The 24341-nt window shown below is 46.1% G+C and overlaps 1 protein-coding gene across 1 annotated transcript in view; it reads left to right on the top strand.

Annotated features, from left to right (window-relative positions):
• Fank1 (fibronectin type III and ankyrin repeat domains 1) overlaps nucleotides 1–24341 on the top strand; it is a 120675-nt gene that overhangs the window by 92274 nt on the left and 4060 nt on the right. The window contains exons 6-9 of the mRNA XM_052174608.1: nucleotides 7620–7744; nucleotides 16033–16114; nucleotides 17105–17179; nucleotides 17830–17895. Coding sequence (XP_052030568.1) covers nucleotides 7620–7744; nucleotides 16033–16114; nucleotides 17105–17179; nucleotides 17830–17895 — 348 coding nt within the window. The remainder of the gene's footprint in view (nucleotides 1–7619; nucleotides 7745–16032; nucleotides 16115–17104; nucleotides 17180–17829; nucleotides 17896–24341) is intronic.

Below are 24341 nucleotides of genomic sequence, written 5' to 3'. Positions count from 1 at the left end.
AAACATGTTCTCAACTAAGGTTCTCTCTCCCCAAATGACTTTAGCTTACATCAAAATTGACAAAAAAAAAAAAAAATAATAGCCATCAAATCCCCAAGATTTTTCTTTAATAATGTCACATGTTCTGCCATGAAGGTGATTTCCTTCTAAATGCATATATATATGTGTATATATATATAATATATATATATATATATATACTGTATATATATATATATAATATACTGTGTGTGTATGTATGTGTGTGTGCATGTGTGTGTATGTACGGGTATATATACCCATGGAGGCCAGAGGAACATGCCGAGTGCCCTGCTTTTTCATTCTGCCCCTATTCCATTGAAACAAGTTCCTTCATTGGCACCCAGCTTGCCCTCGGCAATGCCTGACTGACTGACTGACTGACTGACTGGCCAGCAAACCCCAACTGTCCTCTCACCTCTCCCCACCCCAGGGCCAGCATTACAGGTACGCGGGGCCGCAGCCAGCTTTCTTTTTTTCTTTTTCTTTTTCTAAAAGGCTTATTTCATGTATGTGGGTCCACTGTTGCTGTCTTCAGCCACACCGGAAGACGGCACTGGATGCCCATTTCAGATGGTTGTGAGCCATCATGTGGTTGCTTGGAATTGAACTCAGGACCTCTGGAAGAGCTCTTAACTGCTGAGCCATCTCTCAAGGACCTGAACTCAGGTCCTGATACTTTTATGACAAGTGCTTCTTTTACCTACTGAACCATCTTTAAATTGTATTTTAAGCATTTTTTTTTTTTTTTTACAGAGGGAGAAAAAGACAGTTTCCTACTTGTCTGACTTGTGCTTGGCCAGAGCATGGAGGACTGTCCTGCTGTGTTCTTCTGCCACTTGGCTTCCTTCCTCCTTCCCTCCCTCCCTCTCCTTTTCTTTTCCTTTCCTTTCCTTTCCTTTCCTTTCCTTTCCTTTCCTTTCCTTTCCTTTCCTTTCCTTTCATCTCTCTCTCTCTCTCCCTCTCTCCTTCTCTCTCTCCCTCTGTCCTTCCCTCTCTCCCTCCCCACTCTCTTTTATGCCAAGTACTCAAGGTTTATCTAGAGAGATACCAGCCACATGCACCAGCCTCCAGCTGATTCAGGGTCTGCATCATTCACCTTGGCCCTAGTAACCTGGCTGTGGTCTGGCCAGAGAACAGTTTTGGATAGTGGTTTGCGATTTAGAGCTGGGGGCATCACCTGCACACCCTGGTTCCAAGGGCCTTTTTGGTGAAAGGTTTTATCCCTAGGGAAAGTGTGTGCATATATCTGACCACTAGGTGGCAGGCTTGGACTGCAACAGTCTCAACCTCATTCATCTCTGCCTCATTGGATCATTAAGGCAAAAAATGCCTTCCTTACTGGGATGGTTATCTAGTGCACGCTGGGCTGGTGGTCTTGGGCTTCCTCCTGCCCTGGCAGTTTGGCTCTGGTCCATCAGCACTTTGTAGTCTGTATCACTGGAGTGGTCTTTGGCTTGGGTTTCCCTTATAGTTCTCAGAAGTACAGTTACCTAGTTTTGTGGGTTTCCCCTCTGCTCCCCTTTATAAGGCCAGGACATTCTGTTCTATTTCTGTCTGGTTCCTATGTGTCTCAGGCCCTGGACTACCCAGATTGTGCTAGTGAGATGAGTCTCTTTGCTCTCTGTCTCTTCTTTCTACCCTGAAAGTTGATTTTTGTTGTTGTTGTTTGTTTATTTACTCTCATTTGTCATATCATCTCAAGTGGGTCGTCTTAGCATGGAAGATGACAGTTCATGTTCCACTGTGGAGGTTGTTTCCTTTTAAAGCCATCTCTCTCTCTCTCTCTCTCTCTCTCTCTCTCTCTCTCTCTCTCTCTCTGCATGTATGAGATGCACATGTGCATGTATACACATGTTCATGCTGTCTGTTTCTTTGTATGATATACATGGTGCATGTGTCCACACCTGCTTGATTACCTCTTATTTCTGAGCACAAACTTTCTCTGATGTAGGGACTTCCTGTCTTTTGAATATGCCTTGGCATCCTCTCTCTATGTGTTTCTTGTTCTCTGATATCACTCTGTCCCTTTGTCCTGCCAGATTCTTACTGTTGCCCTTCCTTGCAGTGACAGCTTTTTATCCACATCATCGTCATGTATTACTGAGTGCCCATGACATTTCCCACACTGTCCCAAAAGCCAGAGATGTGGCACTGGAGTCAGATAAGAATTCCTTATGTTGAGAAAAAGACCTGCTAAATGAGACACACAAGTAAAAATGCATAGTGTGTCAGGGATACTAGGTCCTAAAGAATACAGTACAGGGCTAGGGGTCTGGGGCCAGGATTAAGGGCCTGAAGCAAGTGTAGGGTACTGAAGGGGACTTTCCAGGCCAATGCAGTGTCAAACTGGAAAGCTCACGGAGGAATATGGAGGAGAGTGGACAGGTGGGGGTACTGGTGAGGTACTGACAAGGAAGAAAGAGGTAACCACGTGGCTGCAACTTATCCAGACAACACTGGATTTTACTAGAAAGAGGTTGGAGGAAGCAAGTGAAGTTGTTAGACCGGAAGAGGCAGGGTCTATATGGTCTATGAGGGCAGCTGTGGCAGCCTGAGATGAGGCGTGGTAGGAGGGCCAGTAGGCAGCAGAGACAGTTAATCAGGAAACTTGTGCATAATTGAGGTGTGCAGGGGTGTGGGGGGGAATGGGGAGACAGGAGAACAGTGTGTGAACTGGTTGGACACAGGATGCTTTTAATGGTAGATTTAAAGCATTTGCAAGTGGATCCAGGCTCAGGCCTGTGGTCCCAGGTGCTTGGGAGGCTAAGACAGAGGGGGGTCACTTGAGGCCAGGAGATAGGGAACCAGCCTAGACAGAACTGCAAGGCTTTATCTCAAAAACCAGAAAAAGAACACCTTAAAATTTGCCAGTGCACTAGACCTGTATTACCTATGGGGTGTGAGTGAATGCTAACAAGCAAGGGAGACTGTATGTGTGCAGACTGTATGTGTGCAGACTGTATGTGTGCAGACTGTATGTGTGTAGACTGTGTGCAGACTGTATGTGTGTAGACTGTATGTGTGCAGACTGTATGTGTGCAGACTGTATGTGTGTAGACTATATGTGTGCAGACTGTGTGTGTGTAGACTGTGTGTGTGCAGATTATATGTGTGCAGACTGTATGTGTACAAACTATGTGTGTAGACTGTATGTGTGTAGACTGTATGTGTGCAGACTGTGTGCAGACTGTATGTGTTAGACTGTATGTGTGTAGACTGTATGTGTGTAGACTGTATGTGTGCAGACTGTATGTGTGTAGACTGTATGTGTATAGACTGTATATGTGCAGACTGTATGTGTGTAGGCTGTATGTGTGTAGACTGTATGTGTGTAGACTGTATGTGTGTAGGCTGTATGTGTGTAGACTGTATGTGTGCAGACTGTATGTGTACAGACTGTATGTGTGTAGACTGTATGTGTGCAGACTGTATGTGTGTAGGCTGTATGTGTGTAGACTGTATGTGTGCAGACTGTATGTGTACAGACTGTATGTGTGCAGACTGTATGTGTGCAGACTGTATGTGTGCAGACTGTATGTGTGCAGACTGTATGTGTGTAGACTGTATGTGTTAGACTGTATGTGTGTAGACTGTGTGTGTGCAGACTATATGTGTGCAGACTGTATGTGTGTAGACTGTATGTGTGCAGGCCGTATGTGTGTAGACTGTATGTGTGTAGACTGTATATGTGCAGACTGTATGTGTGTAGGCTGTATGTGTGTAGACTGTATGTGTGTAGACTGTATGTGTGTAGGCTGTATGTGTGTAGACTGTATGTGTGCAGACTGTATGTGTACAGACTGTATTTGTGTAGACTGTATGTGTGTAGACTGTATGTGTGTAGACTGTATGTGTGCATGTGCATACACTACACCCACACACCCTCACAGGCACGCCCACTTAAACCTTAGGGAACCAACCCTACCCAAACCACAGTGAGGATGATGACTTGTATGTGTGCATGTGCATACACTACATCCACACACCCACACACCCTCACAGGCATACCCACCTATACCTTAGGAACCAACCCTACCAAATCACAGTGAGGATGATCACTTAGCAATGCAGTCTACCCATTCCTAAGAATCACCTGCTCCAGTCTGATCCATCTTTATTTTCTGGATTATCATTTTCAGCTCATGTAGTATATTTCAGGACATTTATTCTACTTGGTTTAGAGAGTTCACATTGTGGTGAGTGTATTTATGTTTCTCACACTTGTCTGTTTTTAAAAATTCAAACGTTTTTCTTTATGACATCAGAACCATTTCTTTTTTTTTTTTTACTTTTTTTTTTTAACTTTTTATTTATATGAGTATACTGCAGCTGTCTTCAGACACACCAAAAGAGGGCATCAGATCCCATTACAAATGACTGTGAGCCACCATGTGGTTGCTGGGAATTATACTCAGGACCTCTGGAAGAGCAGTCAGTGCTCTTAACCGCTGAGCCATCTCTCCAGCCTCAGAACCATTTCTTTATTTTTGTATATTGCTGTAAAAACAACTGTGTGTCCATCTGTCTGTCTGTCTCCCAGCTGGACTTTGGCAGGCACAGTAGTGCTTCTGTTAGCTGGAAGCTGGCATGCAGGCTGCTTCCTAGATTTTTTCTCTCCATCGCAGGCTGCTTCCTAGATTTTTTCTCTCCATCATTGCCTGCCATGGTCCAGTGGCTCCACTTACCGTGTGGCCTCTCTACAGCAGGGAACTAGAACTTTTTGTGGTGGCTAACTCCCATTGCACCAGTGCGGAAAACTACAGGTTTCTCATCACCCAACCTCAGTATCACCCAGCTCCCCTCCTGCCACCTTCCTCCCATTCCAGGGCACAGGATTAGACCCTTGCCTGTGTTTCTGCATTGATGGATGGGCTGTCCTTGCTGAACGTGTGCCTTTTTTTTTGAGTGAAGAGGGATGACTTTACAAATAAAAGATACCAAAATGGGGCTGACTTTGCCAACAGAGGGCAGGGAACAGGGCTTGATGGTAGAGAGCTCTAATGCTCAGATTATTATTATTTTTTGACTCTGTTGGATTTTGGTGCCTGAAGTAACTTTGTAGTGGTACAAGTTACTAATTTCTCCTGGAATCTCAATTTTGGGTGAGCACCAAGGAGAAAGGGTCTTGGTAAATGTTGAGTTGGGTGATGTAGCCAGATCTGACTAGAACATCTTTCCTCGCATGCCTGAATATGACTCATCCCATGCACCCTCTGCTTGAAGGCACATGAGCCTTTCATCCTGGGCCTGGTGTCCTTTGAACCTGACATTTCATTCTGGCACATCTTGTCCATTGTAGAAGTCAGAGAGACCTTCCCTGAAGGATACCATGCAACCCTCTCTTCTCATGCCGGGGAATAAGCTAAGGAGGAAATCACACTTTAGGCTTTGGATGGGATGGGGATGAGAAGGTGAATGCTTCACCCAGGGTCAGGGAAGCTCTGTTATGTAGTCACCCCTCTAATGCCACACCTTAGAGAAAATACTGATTTTGTAGTAGGCTCCAGGGATGACTAAATGAGGCTGTGGCCCATCTTTATTCTTCAGACGAGCGTCTATCAGCCACGATGCTGACTCCAGGCGATAGTCCACAGGATGTTGAATGATTTAACTCAGTCTTGAGCTCATCCGGGTCTGCCTGGCCTAATACCTTGCAAGAAATGGGCATGGGATAAGTTTGAATTGCATAGAACAGAACTTGTGTGTAAATATTTAGGTTGAGCACAAACATCCTTGAACAGTTTGCAAATAGTAATGTATGACTTTGGCCTCTGCAGAAGCTCTGCTGAGAATGAGAGAGATAACAGAAAACAATGGTAAGCTTGCATGCATGGAGCCGTGGGGAAGTGTACTGAAGGGAAGAAAGCAAGAATGGAGTGAAGTGGAGAGAAAAAGAACTAAAGATAGCATGTTCCCTTGTCAAAGGTCAAGCCTTTGAAGCACAAGCAAAGACAAACTTAGCTGTATATAGCATTGAAATAGTTATACTTGGGATCGACTCAAAGCCCAGAAAAGACTTCTAGTAGTAGAATGAAACTGAGAATTAAGGTATATCAGGAGCTACATGTGATCCTGTTCCCTCTGAAGGCTTGGTATCTTAGAATGTGCACCAAAGCAGAGCCATTCCCTCCGCTTCCCTCATAGCAGGGTGCTGGCATCTCCCTGCACCTTCTGGTTCCAGCATCCTCTGAGAAGACAAAGGCATGGCAGCAGGCTAGCCACTGCACTGTTTTCTGGTTCTTATTTCCTAAGTCCTGATTATAGAATTCAGACATCTTTCCCTGGGGCTCTTCACTGTTAGTTTCTAGTCAGCCTCCTACCATAGAAACTAACTCCTGTTGCCCACCAGCATTCCTAGGTGAATTTACCTATGATGTAAGATGTTAGAGTTGTTTTGTATTGTGTTGCCTGAGTTCCTAGCTAAACTCATTTGCTTCTGAGTGGCAGACCATCGTTGGCTTGACTTCTTAAGGCCTGTTCCCTGCAGTATTTTGCTTGCTATAGATGTAGGAGCTGTCAGTTTGTCAGTTTTACATATCTACTTGAAGATTATTTGAAACTCATATGTGTGCAATAATCTTTCAAATATGAAATTTTGTCATCTGAATATGAATTTTATGAGTTAGTATGATTATTTTTTTTGAAGAATGTGTATGCTGTCAGCTGTGCACCAAGCACTGTGTTATGTGAAACTTTTTTGGGGGGAATATAAACAAATGTTTATTTACTCTAGATAGCAAACCAATGACACACTATGGGAGCAATTTTACCAAAGAGCAACTTGGTGAACCAATGAGATGTATTTTTTCTGGGAGGATGTGGGAGGGGTTAGGTATAGGAGCATGGAGGAAGACTCAAAGGTAGTTGTGTCAAAGGTACTGACTGATGAAAGCTACAGTCCTGAAGCTCTGAAAAACTTTTAGGCAGCTTTATAGGTTAGAGAGTCTCTACTTGGGCAGCTCAGGGGGTGGGAAAGTTCCTTCTCTCTTGTATCCAGGCTGGTGGGAAAATCCCTCCTCTGGCCTTCTGAATCTTACTAGTTTCAGGAACTTGCTAAGACTTGTGAGTTGCTTGCTTCCAGAGACTCATGAGCCTTCCCTATTCCTTTCTGGAGAGAATGTTTTAATTAGGAAGGAAATTACTACACCACACCTGTCTAGGCCTGATGGGGCAAAGATGTTACAGATCTGTGACCTGTCCTTTTTTTCCTAGAGGAATTCAGTAATGTAGGATCAGATTGATACTGATTTATTCAGTGGAAGCATTCAAAAGTCTCTTCTACCTGTTGTTACCTGCTGTTGGGAAATGCTGCCTAGGTGACCTGGCAAGCAGGCAAAGCAAAAGCTACACGATATAAAACCTAAAGCCTGCTGTACACATGAAAAGATTTTCTTTGTGCAACCCTCCCTCAAGCCAAGAAAATCTCACCTGCATTGTCAGTGAAAGGTTGTGAATACATATAAAACATTCCACCCTCAGATGAAACACCAGGCACACATATCTTTAAATGTTTTAAAGTATCACTGTCAGGAAATGACATAAAATTAGGAAAAGACCAAGGTGGTCAGAGGCATCCATGTTTGTCTTCATCTGTCCAGGGGTTATGCGACAAAGCATGTGGTTGAGGGCCTAGAACCAAGGACGCTGTACAAATTTCGACTGAAGGTCACCAGCCCCTCTGGAGAATATGAGTACAGCCCAGTCGTCTCGGTGGCTACGACCCGTGAGTACACTCTGCTCTATGCCCATGTTTTAGAGATATGAAAAACACAAAGCAGTTTAGAGGTAAAAATTGACTACTTTCTCCTAGGCCTCACTGGAGGAGGAGAACACTCTATTTGTGAGGTCTATGATAATGCCTCCTTATGGCATTGCACAAGGAAGGCCAGCTCTGCTGTCCTGAATTGGGAGAACTGACTTGGTGCCAGGAATCTCCTATCCATGGGCATTTGGTACAGGGTAGAATTTACCTTTCTTAGGAACTGGGCCAACAGGGCTGGGCTGAGCATTGCCTCCTCTACAAGTGTCTACTGTACATGGCTTCCATGCATGTGTGTGTCCTCTGTCACATACTTCTGGTTCCTTGGGTACTGAAACTGAAGATAAACATAATCAGTATTTCCCCAGCCAAAGGAGGCAGTTCTCCACAGAGGTGGCCGGGGAGGCTAGCCATACTGCCTCTGGCCACCTATGTTCTGTGGCCTGCCGTCATGCCCTCTATGTGACAAAAGATGATTCAGATTTTGAGCTGCCCTACTGGTCCTTTAGTTGCTAGGACGGCAAGGGGAGCCTGGCTCTGGGTAAACAGACAGAGAGCAGAGTTAGTTAAAGTGAGGGCAGCAGGGGGTAGGGGTCCTGCCGTCCTAAGTGATGCTTAGCCAGCCATGAAGCAGGGGAATTTCACAGGAGGCATGCAGTAGTCAGTTATACAGGTTAGGCAAGAGGGTCTGTTCCTTAATCTGGTGATGCTGAAAGCTTTGCTTTTGCAGGGAAGATATTTAGCCCTGGAGTTCCAGAAGGGAGAGGAAGAGGGAGAGGGAGAGGGAGAGGGAGGGGGAGGGGGAGGGGGAGGGGGAGGGGGAGGGGGAGGGGTAGGGGGGAGGGGAGAGGGAGAGGGAGAGGGAGAGGGAGAGGGAGAGGGAGAGGAAAAAGCAGGAGGGGAGGGGGAAAGGAAGAGGGGGAGGGATCTAGCACAAGCACTTGGAATATAGGAGGGCAAGGATGGGAAGAATAGGCAGGGGAAATACAGGCATAGAGCCTACATTTGAAGGAACTCTCCTGGGGACACTGGGTTAGATGCTCAGGAGCAGCCTCTGCACTTCCTCCTGACTTCCTCCTGCTGCTCTGATGCCCCATCCCTGTCACCACTCCCCTCTCTGCTCTCACTGGGTTGCCCAGTCCCCTCTTTAGCCCACTGCACATGCTCCATGGGCACAGTTGGGTGATTCTTGTGCAGGCTCTCCGTCCCCTGCACAGGCTCCTCCTACTTTGAGGCAGGCCTAGCGCTTCATCCATCCTGTTTTACAGGTTTGCTCTTCCTTTTACTCCCACCTACACTGTAGGCTCCCAGGTGGAGGCAGGGGTGGAGGGTCGGCCATCTCTCCTGGAGGGACTGGTGGGTGGATGGTTAAGATTCAGTGGTAGAAGTAGGAACAGGAAGAGAGACACACTTCTTTCGGGGAGGTCCCCTCTCATGTCTTGGGTGGGGACAGATCCATCTCTCACCAGCTGGATGAGTCCACCCAAGCCTAGCTGGAGAGGTGCACACAGCTGGTTCTGCAATCAGCTTCGATGGGCTCCAAGTGACCTACTATTCTCTGAGTCACACACCCAAGCCAGCGAGGGGCTTCTCACTTTTTAGCCAGAGTTCACACAGAGAGAGGGTAGAGACCAGCCTGACCTTGCAGATCAGCTGACCAGGAGCATGCTTGTGGCTTAAGTGTGCTTCTCCTTGCTCAGCTGACTTCAGAGAAGCAGCTATAGATTTCTGGCCTTGGAATTTGCCATAATAGTTTTATGGTTTTTGTAGATAATAGATAAGACCTCTCAGGGGAGAAGGACATGCTGGTAGTGACTATGCACTCATGTGTGCATGTGTTTGTGAATAGTATATGTGTGGTGTGTGTGCGTGTGCATGTGTGTGTGTGGTGTGTATGCATGTGGTATATGTATGTGTGTATGCATGTGATATGTGTATATACATGGTATGTGTGTGTATATATACATATGTATATGTGTATATATATGGTTTGTGTGTATATATACTATGTGTATATACATATATACATATGTGTATATATATGGTGTGTGTATGTGTGTATATAATGGTATGTATGTATATATACATATATATGTGTATATATATGGTATACGGATATATATGCATATATGTATATATGGTGTGTGTATGTATGTGGTATGTATATATACATATATACACATGCACACACACACACACACACACACACACACACACATATATATATATATATATATATATATATATATATATATATATATATATATATATATATATACTGTGTGTATATATGCATGCCTGTGCATGCTATAGCTCTCCCAAACAGTGCACCTGACTGTTTCTCTGCTAGCCTCATGGGGCTATGCTCCGTGGAGGGAATGGTGTCATCTTTGTTGGAGGCAGGCCTCTGGATCTGCTGGTCAACTACCATTCTCTTATTCTATCTTGTTCAGTTTGGACTCTCTTAAGGAGGCAGGGATGCTAAGCAGAGAATTGAGAATGCTCACATTATACAGAGCAAGCAAAAATGCTTCTGTGGGCTGATGATTTGCATTCAGTTTGAGAGTGTTTTAATGAATCACAAAAGCCTGCACTTTGTTTGAATAAAGGATGCTCAGCCTTTTTTTTTTCTTTCCCAGGTAAAGTACAGGCTCTTGCTTAAATGAAGCATGCAATTTTAATCAGTCAGACCCTTAAAAAGAAAGAAAAACAGCTGCTACTTGTTAATTGGCAAATATCTTCTCCAATGAGTCCATGATTTATTCACTGCTTTTTAATAAAGACCCAAATTCCACCAAGGAAGGTGTTATCCCATGTCACGCTCATGTGCACATCTGCAGCTAAATGACCCCAAAGTAGAGAAAGATGGCTTCTCAAAGTCCACCCTGCCCCTCCTCTCCAGGGGTGTCCACTGAGTACACTGCATCTAACTCAGATGGGCACCAATAGAGCATCCTCAATATGATGCCTGAAGTCATACCACTCAGAGGAATCCGTGCATGGTCAGACTCACCAAGGCCAAGGCTGGCCTGGTTTATATTCAGTTGCACATACTGAGGCCATTCTCCTGGGCCTGGCCTGCAGAGTCGTGAAAAGCTCTTGGCTAGAAGAGTGGAGTATGTTGCTCATCCTGGAATTTCCTCTCTGATCTCCATGACTCCTGCCTACAGAGGAAGTAGAAGTGGCAGACAAAGGCCTTTTCATTCTGTCCCATATTTGTGAAACTCTAGTTCACAGGTTTTATTTTTAAAAACAAATTATTATTATTATTACTTATGTGTGTATATGTTTGTGTGTGTGTGTGTGTGTGTGTGTGTGTGTGTGAGTGATAGCATGCATGTAGAGGTTAGAAGACAACGTTATGAAGTTGCTTCTCTTTGTCTACCTTCAGGAGGGATTTGGGATGGCATTCAGATTCCCAGGCTTATGTAGCGAGTACCCTCTGAGGCACACTGCCAGCCCACCTTAAAAGGTTTTCCTGGGATGATCAACATGGTTCTAAGGGGATTCTCAGTTTGTCACTGTCCTCCTGGGACAACATCTTGGAAGCTGGCAAGTACTGACTGAGCTAATGCTGAGAAGGACTCTCATAACTGACAAGCGGTTTTTGGTTGGTTTTGCTGGGACTCAGCAAGTGTGGTGTATGAGAAAGGGTACTGCTTTCCTCTGTCTCCGTGAGGAGGTCCCTTGTCTGTGAAGAGGCCCCTTTGTTCTCAGACTCCCACGTGAAGCTCTGAGGACACCCAGCAGAATCAGGAACAGACACTACATTTCTTTTAGCCTTGTCATAGCACCTAGACATCTTTGTTGCATACAGCCCTCAAACTCCTAAGCATGAAATGAGTTTGTTTTCTAATATCTTTGTACAACAGCATTTTTTGGCTAGGATGTGCTAGGAAGCACTTTCATCAGGAGGCCTTACGTGCAGTGAGGTGCAGGACAGTGAAGTGGAGCACGGTGCAGTGAGGTGGAGGGCAGTGAGGTGGAGAGCAGTGAGGTGGAGGGCAGTGAGGTGGAGGGCAGTGAGGTGGAGAGCAGTGAGGTGGAGAGCAGTGAGGTGGAGGGCAGTGAGGTGGAGGGCAGTGAGGTGGAGAGCAGTGAGGTGGAGGGCAGTGAGGTGGAGAGCAGTGAGGTGGAGAGCAGTGAGGTGGAGGGCAGTGAGGTGGAGAGCAGTGAGGTGGAGGGCAGTGAGGTGGAGGGCAGTGAGGTGGAGAGCAGTGAGGTGGAGACCAGTGAGGTGGAGAGCAGTGAGGTGGAGAGCAGTGAGGTGGAGGGCAGTGAGGTGGAGGGCAGTGAGGTGGAGGGCAGTGAGGTGGAGAGCAGTGAGGTGGAGGGCAGTGAGGTGGAGGGCAGTGAGGTGGAGGGCAGTGAGGTGGAGGGCAGTGAGGTGGAGGGCAGTGAGGTGGAGGGCAGTGAGGTGGAGAGCAGTGAGGTGGAGGGCAGTGAGGTGGAGAGCAGTGAGGTGGAGGGCAGTGAGGTGGAGAGCAGTGAGGTGGAGAGCAGTGAGGTGGAGGGCAGTGAGGTGGAGGGCAGTGAGGTGGAGACCAGTGAGGTGGAGAGCAGTGAGGTGGAGAGCAGTGAGGTGGAGGGCAGTGAGGTGGAGGGCAGTGAGGTGGAGGGCAGTGAGGTGGAGAGCAGTGAGGTGGAGGGCAGTGAGGTGGAGAGCAGTGAGGTGGAGGGCAGTGAGGTGGAGGGCAGTGAGGTGGAGAGCAGTGAGGTGGAGGGCAGTGAGGTGGAGGGCAGTGAGGTGGAGGGCAGTGAGGTGGAGAGCAGTGAGGTGGAGGGCAGTGAGGTGGAGGACAGTGAGGTGGAGCACAGTGCAGTGAGGTGGAGAGCAGTGAGGTGGAGAGCAGTACAATGAAGTGAAGGACAGTGAGGTGGAGCACAGTGCAGTGAGGTGGAGAGCAGTGAGGTGGAGCACAGTGCAGTGAGGTGGAGAGCAGTGAGGTGGAGAGCAGTACAATGAGGTGAAGGACAGTGAGGTGGAGCACAGTGCAGTGAGGTGGAGCACAGTGCAGTGAGGTGGAGAGCAGTACAATGAAGTGAGGGACAGTGAGGTGGAGCACAGTGCAGTGAGGTGGAGCACAAAGCAGTGAGGTGGAGGGCAGTGAGGTGAAGGACATTGAGGGGGAGAACAGTGAGGTGGAGAACAGTGAGGTGAAGGACATTGAGGTGGAGAACAGTGAGGTGGAGAACAGTGAGGTGGAGAACAGTGAGGTGAAGGACATTGAGGTGGAGAACAGTGAGGTGAAGGACATTGAGGTGGAGAACAGTGAGGTGAAGGACATTGAGGTGGAGAACAGTGAGGTGGAGAACAGTGAGGTAGAGAACAGTGAGGTAGAGAACAGTGAGGTGGAGGGCAGTGAGGTGGAGGGCAGTGAGGTGGAGGGCAGTGAGGTGGAGGGCAGTGAGGTGGAGCACAGTGCAGTGAGGTGGAGAGCAGTGAGGTGGAGGGCAGTGAGTTGGAGGGCAGTGAGGTGGAGGGCAGTGCAGTGAGGTGGAGCACAGTGCAGTGAGGTGGAGAGCAGTGAGGTGGAGAGCAGTACAATGAGGTGAAGGACAGTGAGGTGGAGCACAGTGCAGTGAGGTGGAGAGCAGTGAGGTGGAGAGCAGTACAATGAAGTGAAGGACAGTGAGGTGGAGCACAGTGCAGTGAGGTGGAGAGCAGTGAGGTGGAGCACAGTGCAGTGAGGTGGAGAGCAGTGAGGTGGAGAGCAGTACAATGAGGTGAAGGACAGTGAGGTGGAGCACAGTGCAGTGAGGTGGAGAGCAGTGAGGTGGAGAGCAGTACAATGAGGTGAAGGACAGTGAGGTGGAGCACAGTGCAGTGAGGTGGAGCACAAAGCAGTGAGGTGGAGAACAGTGAGGTGGAGAACAGTGAGGTGGAGAACAGTGAGGTGAAGGACATTGAGGTGGAGAACAGTGAGGTAGAGAACAGTGAGGTAGAGAACAGTGAGGTGGAGGGCAGTGAGGTGGAGTGCAGTGAAGTAGAAATCAGTACAGTGAAGTGAAGAACAGTGAGGTGGAGGGCAGTGAGGTGAAGGACATTGAGGTGGAGAACAGTAAGGTGAAGTGCAGTGAGGTGGAGTGCAGTGAAGTAGAAATTAGTACAGTGAAGTGAAGGGCAGTGAGGTGGAGGGCAGTGAGGTGGAGGGCAGTGAGGTAGAGCACAGTGCAGTGAGGTGAAGTGCAGTGAGGTGAAGAGCAGTGAGGTGAATGCAGTGAGGTGGAGGGCAGTGAGGTGGTGGGCAGTGAGAGTGAGGTGGAGGGCAGTGAGGTGGTGGGCAGTGAGGTGGAGAGCAGATAGCCAGTGGAGAAATGGGGGAATGCTCCAACTGCTTCCAGGTCTTGCTCTGAATATCACAAGTCCCCAATCACTGAATCTTTTAAGCATCCACTTTTACTTGACACTTATTCAAGGTGGGAAGGAGAGTTACATTTGTTTTAGATTCTGTACTTAAAAACATAGTAAGAATAGAAACAAAACCCAAATTGGTCAGACACCTCAATGCCTATTAAATTAAGGCGCTAGGTGAGTCTTGGCCATGAGCTCTGAGGCTGATACTCCTAACTGGTAGCCTCGGGCAGCTTAGCATTGCTCAGACCTGATTTGTTGAAATCAAATGAACTTTCAATACCGCCATGCTTGACTCCATGTGGCTTGCTTTTTGTGGCAGCTGAATCTTGAGAGACACAAAATTGGGTTCTTTTGTAGATGGCAGGCTACTTCTAGGCTCCTCTCTTTTTATGTAGGAAGAAGGGAGGGAGGGAGAGAAGGAGCACAATTGACTTGGTTAGATAATCCCCTGAAGTGTAGAGGGTCATACAATGGTCTATCAGTGAGTCTACTTCAATGTAGCTGTGTTCTTCAACCATGACATAGTTGATATAAAGCTCTGGTCAGGTCCTGAGTGGTGGCAGGCTGCCCCGTGGGCTACAGGGTACTAAGCAGTACTCTGGGGCCTTCTTTGTAAGATGCCAGTAGCATCTCCCAAGTTGTGACAAGATAGGTCTTTAGACATTATCCAATGTCCCTGAGAGTATAAAAGCCATTCCAGCTCTGAGTCTCTTCAGTGACTTTTAACATTCCTAATGCTGGGGCCCTTTAATACAGTTCTTCATGTTGTGGTGACCCTCGCAACCATAAACTTATTTTTGTTGCTACTTCATAGCTATGATTTTGTTACTGTTATGAAACATAAGGCAAATATCTGATATGCAGGATATTTGATAGGCAACCCCATAAGGGTCCAGACTTACAGGTTGAGAACTGCTTGCTACTTTAGTGAAATCTCTGGGCTAGGTAAGACCTTCCTTAGACAAACGGGGCTAGCCAGGTTCTTGGCTTTGAAAGCTTATCACAATACCTTGATTTGAATAAAGACCCCTGTGCCTAGCAAAGTCTATGGGTTTTATTGATTGACCATCTATTGATATTACTCAGATTGGGAGCTGCAAACTGAGGTCAGGTGGATACTGCAAGTGTGGAGGGGTGCTGGGCACGGTGGGTGTGAGAGCATTACAGGGCACTATAGTAGACAGCAGTGGTGTGTTGGGCATTACCACAGCAGCCCTTATGTAATTTTAAGTTCAGCCCTGCTGATTTGAAAGGCATGGGATGTTGGAGGAGTGAAAGCACGGACTAGTGGTTGGAAGAGAATGTCATCCCATGGCCAGCAGTGTGGAAGTTGAGCCTGGTGGTATCCATACCCCTGTCACTGTGTCACTGTCAGCCACTGGCCCTCTCAATTCCCTACTGATCTTTTTGTCTTCTTAGGCTCACTACTCACTTGGAAGACTGCCATCTCCCTTAAGGGTCTTCTCACATGCCCTCCTCCTCCCTGTGGGTATGAAACTCATTTGCTCTCAAAGCTCAGGGATCTTAGGCAATTGTCCTTGTTGTTGAGACAGTTTAGCCACTGGGTAAAAGAAAGCAGTATGCTGGGACAGTTGCTGGGGTTTCCTTGGTCACAGGAGACACTGGGAAGGAGAATCCCAATGGGAACACTCTCAAAGCGATACCTTACAACTTGGAGATGTCCTGGTTCTTTGGGTCAGTCTGAAGTTTCTCTTAACATGTGAGAAACAGGTCCTTTCTAGTGAAAGCAGTTGTTGAGTCTGACATGTGAGTCCCACTGACAGGGACAGCTCACACCTTTGTGGAAGTGAAGGTGAACCCAGGCCTCAGGAGGAAGAGTGAGATGGAAGCCCCCTCCTCGCATTTAGATGACTACTCTGTCTGCTTTCTTTAGGGGAGCCCATAAGTAGCGAACACTTTCATCGTGCTGTCAATGTGAACGATGAAGATCTCCTGCTTCGAATTTTGGAAGGAGGGTGAGAGCGTGCAGCCAGCTTTTCTGTCTTTCTTCCAGTGCCCACTAGGTACACAGACAATGCACAGTACAGCTTTTTTTTTGTTTTCCTAAACAAATTCTCCAGGACCTTCAAAAGCACCTCCTACATTTTCCTCAGGTGCCTGGGTATGCAGTAGTGAAGTCTAGTTAATAAGGAGTCCTAGAGACCCCTGTAAATGGTAGGGTTTGTGATTGCTTAATGAAAACTATAAAAGGAAATTACAGGTCTGGGCATCATGCTTTATCCCCAGAAGCAATTATTATCCTTTGATTATCTGTTCCAGCATTTAGTATAGGTCAGTTCAAATACCTGCATGTAATAACCGGTGACCCTGGGAATAGGCAAACCAGCTGCCTCGGAGACTAGAAAGTTGGTGTAGGACACCAGAGATGAAGCTTGCAGGGATGGGCGTGGGGTGCTGGCTGCTGCAGGTATGACGCCTGAAGCTGCCCTCCACACAGAGATGTAATTGAGATTCTTTTGCAGCATGGTTTTGTGTACCTCAGAAGGCATTGTTTCTGACCTGGGCTTTGGTAAGTTGATGAGAAGGTTCTACAGAATGCCTCAGCTGACAACATGAGCTGTATGTTCTTCCCTGGGCAGCATCAGTACATAGCCAGTAGAAAAGTGGGGAGTCAGGGTAAAGCCCAGGTTCCAGCCACGCCTGCTTTGATGGCAAAAATGAGTTGGTGCCATAGAGGCTTTGCTGGTTGCCGCTGTTGGATGGAAAGGCACAATTGTTTTGAGTTGAAGGGAGCTTCTATTTCAAGTGAAAAGACAATTTTTTTTAAATGAAAACTAGAACCTTTAAAACTCTTAGGACACTGTAAGACAAGAAAAATGTAGCAGCCCAAGAGAAACTGACATTTTGGTAAAATGAACCATTTCCGCTCGCTACGGGCCCTGAAAAGTGTGGTTAGCGTCACGATCTATGGCAGGATTGACAGTCTCTCCTCTGTTTTCCTTAAGCCATGTCATGATTGACGTGCCCAACAAGTTTGGCTTTACCGCTCTCATGGTTGCTGCTCAGAAAGGCTACACCAGGTATGGCTCTTCCCAGTTGTGAGTGAGGAGTAGGGCGTCTCCCTTCCTGCAGGGCTGTAGCCAGCACCAAGTGGCAGCTGCTTTTCCCTTTCCCGAACCATCCCTTGCAATGGCTTCCATTCAGGATCTTGGGTTAGGCAGCTTGCAGGTGAGTTTGTATGTAGTCTCACACCACATACTGACTTCATCTTAGGGACAGTCATGATTGGAATTGGAATTTCTTTAACCAAAGGTGAGTGAGGGGCATTTTGGGAGCAGACTTCCCCTAGAGGTTGCCGCTGTCTGTTCCATAGGACTGGCTAGAAGTGCTGGTATCTTATTTTATAATCATACTTATATTTTAATAGCAACAATGGCATTTTGATAGACAATAGAAATATGTGCCTATTAAGGGTTTCTGTTTAATCCTGTATTGAAAACAGCCATTAAAATGATGCAAGCTCTTTGTGTCTTGTGGACAGACAGGTCTGATGAGTGACTCACGCCAGACTGGGACCCTGTTTTTGGTGGGGATCAGTGGGCTTCCTGTTCAACAGTCCCTGAATGGGCAGAGAGGAAGGTGCCACAGGATGCCTTGGGTGTCAGATTATCATTGGGTTGCCATGTTCCCAAAGCCATTAGCTCACTACTGTTAACTGTGTTCCCTTCAGGCTTGTGAAGATCCTAATTTCCAATGGCACAGATGTGAATCTGAAGAACGGAAGTGGCAAAGACAGGTAGGAGGTGGGAGGTGCCTCAGAGTGGGCATGGTTGCTGGTGTGTTACTAGACTGTACTCAGAGGGATTTTTGCCTTATGCAGTTTCTCCAGTTTATCAGGAAAATCCCAAGAGGTGTGGGCCTCCTGGGAAGATGGGGTGACGAAGGCTGACTTGTTCATCTGTGGTTTTGCTCATCAGGTAAACCTGCCCAGCCTTCTCCAGCTCAGTAACCCAAAACTATTGAGACAGTACCACCAGCTCTAGGCCAGGGGCTTTTGTTACAGCCCACCTTCCTCTACTGCCCAAGGGCCCAGTGTTTGTAAAGCAGTGCCTTGAGGTACTTTCCACCACAAGTTGGGGGGGGTTACAGGAAGAGGCTGAAGAAGAGCTAGGTACTCCTGGACAGACGAAGAGACATTTGAAATACTTTAGTACCAGCTGTTATAGCAATTAGAGTGAAGTATTTCAGCAGAGTCAACCTTTATTTGATGATGACTTTTTGCTAGGAATCATGTTTAGTGCATGGCTCAAATAGGGAAACCCACAATGCCTTTCCTCAGGGTGCTCATAGGTACATGGAGCACAGAGGATTGGGCACTGCACTCATAGATGCTGATCATATGCCATGTTTTGTGTGTGCACATGTGTGGGTGCGCATTTGTATGGATGTGGATGTAAAAGCACAGGAAGGCCTGAGTTAACTTAAGGTGTCATAATCAGGAGGCATCCACTTTGCTTTTTGAGACAAGGACTCTTATTGGCTGCTAGCTTGCTGATTCAACTGGGCTAGATGGCTGGTGTGCATCTTCCAGGGAGCCTCTTGTCTCTACCTCCACCACCAGCGATGAATAGGTATGTGCAGTCATCCATGGCTTTCTGTATGAGTGTCAGAGATCTGAACTCAGGCCCTTCGGCTTGTACAGAAAATAGTTTAGCCACCAAGCAATCTCCATAACCCAAAATGTGGCTTTCTTCAGCCAGAAAGCCTATCTACTCCATTCCAATGCAGTGGAAGATAACATTAACATTTAGACAATTTTAAAATTATTTTCTGAATAGCAAACCAATTCAGGATGAAGTGATCAATTGGCTCAAGACTTTGAGAAGAATAATGCTGGTTTACAAAAGAAAAATGTAAGGGAAGTAGAAAACAGGCAAACATCAAAAGAGAGCCAGGAACTGATGAATGGGAATATTTTCATGTTGCAAAAATGTAAGAGTTGCCTCTTAAGAAAGTCTTCATGATAAACAAGTCCTGTGCATCAAAGAGAAATAAAGTTGGACATTGGGAAGGGAAAGAATAGCTATAGAAAGTATTTGAAAATGAAAAGAAAATGGTGCTTTTGTGTACCATCATAGATTGGATAATTGTGTTGGAACGGATGTTTTTTTAGAGAAACGCAAAGTCACCAGAATCAACCCAAGAAGTGGAGAATCTAAATGAACACCATCCATGTAAAAAAATGAGAAAATTCATTCACGTGCTCGTTCCACGGCTATTCTTGTGTGGCTGTCTGACTGTGAGCTTCATATTTGTATGTGTTAATGCTAAGCTTTGAGTTCCTATAGTAAAGACGGGCTGAAAAGCTGCATAGAACATCAACATTGCTGTTAACATTTGAGAAGGGCTGGGCACAGTTCAGGGTCTGCACATATGTGCAAATCCCTGGGTTTAATTCCCACTATTGGAAAAAAATGGCAGCAAGTTCTCTGCATGTTTGTAGGCATTTATAACCCTTTCTCTCAGTCATAAACGTAATTAGGAAGTTAAGAAAATTCCCCTTAGATAGTTTCCAACAAAATATCCTTCCTTAGTAGATTCAAGGAAAAGGGAGTTGGTGCAACTTGGCACCTTGTTAGTTAGAATCAGCATAGGTGTCTGTCAGCAGAAGGACATATGGAGAAATGTCTCACAGGGGAGATTTACTCAGCCATAAAGCACAATGAAGTGACACCTTCTGGGAAATGGATGCAGTTAGGCATCATCAGATTAAGTGAAATAAGCCAGATTCTGACAAATGTTGCATGGGTTTATACAGATGCATACAGTCATTTATGTATAAGTTACATGAAGGCAGAAGCAGGACAAATCAGGGAAGAAGGGGGACAGCAAAGAGGGTGAAGGGCATGCGCTGGACTATGTGGTTCACATTCAGGATCTGCTTGAGAGAATTTGTCCTAATGAAACCCAACACTATAGACAATGACTATACAAGGGTTTGATAGATTTATGACAACCTGACACAAGCTAAAGTCATCTGAGAGGAGGAAACCTCAATTAAGAAAATGCTTTCATAAGATTGGGCTGCAGGCAAGGTAGGACATTTTCTTAGTTAGTGATTGATGTGGGAGGGCCCAACCCATTGTAGGTGGGGCAGACCTGAGCTTCTGGTCTTTGGTTCTACAAGAAGGTGGGCTTAGCAAGCCTTGAGGAACAAGCTACTAAGTAGCATCCCTCCATGGCCTCTACATCATTTCCTGCCTCCAGGTTCCTGTCCTGCGTGAGTTCTAGTTCTGGTTTCCTTTAGTGAAGAACTAGTGCAGAGGTGTAAGCCAAATAAACCTTTCTGCCCCTGCTTACCTTTTGGTCATGGCATTTTGTCACAGCAATAGAAACCCTAACTAAGACAATGCACCATTTAAAAAAGTATTTTATGGTTAGACAGATGGCCCAGAGAGTAAAGAGCTCAATTCCTAGCACCCTTGTAAAATGCCAGCATGGGTGTGTTCTGTGATCACAGTACAGTGGTGGGCACATGTGGAGGCAGGAAGATGACTGAGGATTATTAGCTGTAGCCTAGTTCCAGGTTCAAGGGAGTGAGGCAGACAGTGCTAGGTCAGGACTCCTGCGCATGTACCACACATAGATGTTCAGCCTTTGGACAGTGCCTGAAGTGTCAACACTTGTTATTTTGTTATTTTCTGAGATGGAGGGTGGATTGGTCTCACTGTGTTGCCCAAGCTGATCTGGAACTCAAACTCTTTCAACCTTAGACTCTGGAGGAGTTGGGATGCTAGGTGTGTGAGGTCCCACCCATACAAAGTGGTTTATTTATTTATTTATTTAGGTTTTTTCGAGACAGGGTTTCTCTGTGTAGCCCTGGCTGTCCTGGAACTCACTCTGTAGATCAGGCTGACCTCAAACTCAGAAATTCACCTGCCTTTGCCTCCCAAGTGCTGGAATTAAAGGCATGTGCCACCACTGTCTGGTGGTTTATTTATTTACTTACTTGTTTTTATTAAAAAAAAATTCAGACAGTTCTCCAATATCATTTCTTAGAGCTGGTAAATCTTTCTCAGTTTGCAAAGAGCTGGGGCTCAGGGTACGGGAAGGAGCACAGACAGCAGAGAGCAGTGTCAAACTCTGCTCCCTCAAGGACACAGTATGTCACCCTGGACAGCTAGTTACCGCAGGAGGCTTCCCTGTGTAACGATGGGGTTATTGTAGACAATAAATGGGTAAAAATACATGGCCATGTGTGACATGGGGGCCTGCCTCTTGGTGAATGCACCTTGGACAGTATTTCAGGAGACACAGGTGTGATTCCTCCTGACCTGCAGAACTCAAGAGAGACAACTGCCAAAGACTTGAAACTTAATAAGGGGGTTTCCTGATGTGGCTGTTACAAGATGACTTAAAAAAAAATCTAATCTGAAGGCCTTTAATTTCAGCACTTGGGGTGGCAGAGGCAGGAGAATGTCTGTGAGTTCTAGGCCAGCCAGGGCTATATATTGACTGTTTTTTTTTTTTTAAGGTACTAACTGGCTAATATTCAAACATAGAGTAGGATAAATACCAAAAGGCAAGAAGCATGGTGGAAATACACATCCACAGAACTGTATGGAGCAGGGCACCCGCATGTTCATCCTCGGCTGGGAAAACTCACTGTGTGCAGGAATCAAGTCACACAAAGAGCTATATGCCGAACTTCAGAATGGCAGACTGTGGCACCATTTCCCACATTTCTTAAATTAGCATATAGATTGAATGTAGCCTCAAATGGAATTATTCTAGGGAACCCGTCAAAATGATTGTAATTTATCGAGAGAACAAATAGACGGTAATAGATACTAAAACTGTTGTCAAAGACTATGGGGACAGATATTAAAATGCTTTAAGAGTTAAACTAATTAGAGAGGTGGGCATTGTATAAAAGATTGGAAACAGATAGACAGGATAGACAGAACTTAATGTGGTGGTAGAGACCCCACGGAGCAGTGAAGAAGGTTCTAGAAATAGGCTATTTGAAAAAAAAAAAAAAAGATCTCGGCAAACGCCAAAGCTCATGTCAAGTGAATGGAGAATGAGGTGTAAAAAGTCATAAAGTGCCATTAGGAAGCAGGGATGTTATTGTCTGACTTTGTGATGTGCATAGCACAAAAGTGGGAAGAAGCTAACCAAGGAGAGGGTGCAGAGTTAGGGTCTGTCTGAGGGAGCACCAAGGAATGTGCAGGGAACAGGGCACTGGCATGCATATCCTCAGCTGGGAAAAACTCACTGTGTGCAGTATCAAGTCACACAAAGATGGTGTACAAGGGGCAGCGTTAAGTAGTTCACATGAAGTGCAACTAGTCTTGCTGCATAAAATACCACCTATTTCTTTGGTAATTAAGATGGTAAAAGTAGAATAAAATGGACATTTTTCAGACAGACACTAGAAGCATGACATGATGCACACAATTTGGGAATATACATGGACTGAGCCCCAATGGCTGGGGTCCTGTTCAGTGGTGAAATGTTTGCTGTGTGTCAGTGAAAACTTGAACATCTATTTCTCTCATTTTGTGTGAGAAAAACCACAGAGGGGGTGGGGGACACTGGCAGGAGCTGGGAGGAGAAAGAGAGGACAATGAGTATGTGCTCATACAAAGCTCAGACAGGTCACGGTCGCTCACAGTGATCCATTCTAGGTCCAGGAAATGGCCAGAAGTGCAATTAAGACTTTAAAGTCAGGGTATTTTAGGCTGGTAAGAGGATTTGAGTCATCTCAGTGTCCTTGTGTGGCCAATTAGGGACTACTCTCTCCTACTGAGGTGATCTTGTAAACATTCAGGAAAGATGGAAGACCAACACGGAGGGTGTCTGTCCATGTTCTTCCCAGCCTTAGCAGGTGCATGCATTTGTCATATTGTACACCCTCCCACCGTGTTCCCATCCACCTGTGTGCTCCACAGTCACCTTCAGTGTGCACTCCTGGAGGCAAGGTCATCATCACAGCCCAGCTGACACCACACGCTTGGGGCACATCTCCCTGGTTCTCTGGTGTTACTGGCACTCAGTTTCCTGCTTATCCTTCTGATGTTACTTTGTCGTGGGGGCCGGGCAAGGCCTTGATGCACTCTATGCTCCCACACTGTGCCAGGTGCTTCTGCCTCTTGGACTTCCTTTTCTGTGTTGAGGACCTGTTCCCTCTCAGTTCTCTCCTCCTTCATCCTTGTCTCTTCTCCTTCTCTCTCCCTCCACTCTGTCCTTTTCTCCATTCTCCCTTCAGTCTCTCTTCCAGTCTTCTTCCTTCCCCGCTCCTCCTAGCAGTGACTTCTGAGTGAACTCCCAGAATCCTGTGTTCTGGGTTTGTCTCTCTCACCTTCCCCAGGAGTAGGGTAGCATCTAGCTTGCTCACCTAACCCTGTACTTCCAGTAAAAGTGTTTTCATGGTAAGGCTTTAAGGGTTTGGCTATTACGGGGTGCCATCTTCATTAGGAACCTCGAGAGCTTGTGTTGCTTCTCTGGCTCAGGTGTGGAGGCCTATACAGATGGTAATTTCAGGCTCAATTCTGGTGGTGGTGGGGTTAGCAAGATCTCTGTAAAGTTTTATTTTCCTCATGGCAACTAGAAATTAATCTATAGGTAATAAATTCATATGCTGTGGCTGTGTCAGTCCCCACTAACATCTTAAAACTATCCAGGAGTGGTCTGTGCCCATTCCAGTTAACTAATTAGGAGGTGTACAAAAAAAGTGTATGATTCCATATTGATCGACAGTCTACAAGGAGGAACTTCCCAGCAACTGGAATGGACCAACCAGCCTTTGGTTTCTAAAGGACAGTGGCAACAACTGAGCAATCTTCTTGTTTTAGAGCAAGGAATTGGTTTAATAATGAACGCTGACAGGCTGACCCGTGGCCTCTGTTTTGTATATAATCTAGGTTTTGTAGATATTTTAAAATCCAGTAATTTATACTCACTTGTAGCCAATATTCATTTTCAAAGCACTTTAACATTTTGTGTGTGTTTGTATGTGCATCTGTCTGTATCTATCAATGCTCATGTGACATGGTACTCATGTGGGGGCCAGAGGACAGCTTGCAGAAGTCCGTTCTCTCCTTTCACAATGTGAGCTCTGGGGTTGAACTCAGGTCATCATGCTTTCCCTGCTGGACTATATTGCCAGCCTCAGTACTTCTTTTTCAAAATTAAAACATCCTTACACCCTAAAATGCACTGCTTTAAAATATATTCACT

This window comes from Apodemus sylvaticus, chromosome 1, assembly GCF_947179515.1.
Source record: "Apodemus sylvaticus chromosome 1, mApoSyl1.1, whole genome shotgun sequence".
NCBI classification, from domain to species: domain Eukaryota; kingdom Metazoa; phylum Chordata; class Mammalia; order Rodentia; family Muridae; genus Apodemus; species Apodemus sylvaticus.
The sequence above is the reverse complement of the archived record's forward strand: the minus strand, read 5'-3'. Positions and strand labels throughout refer to the sequence as shown.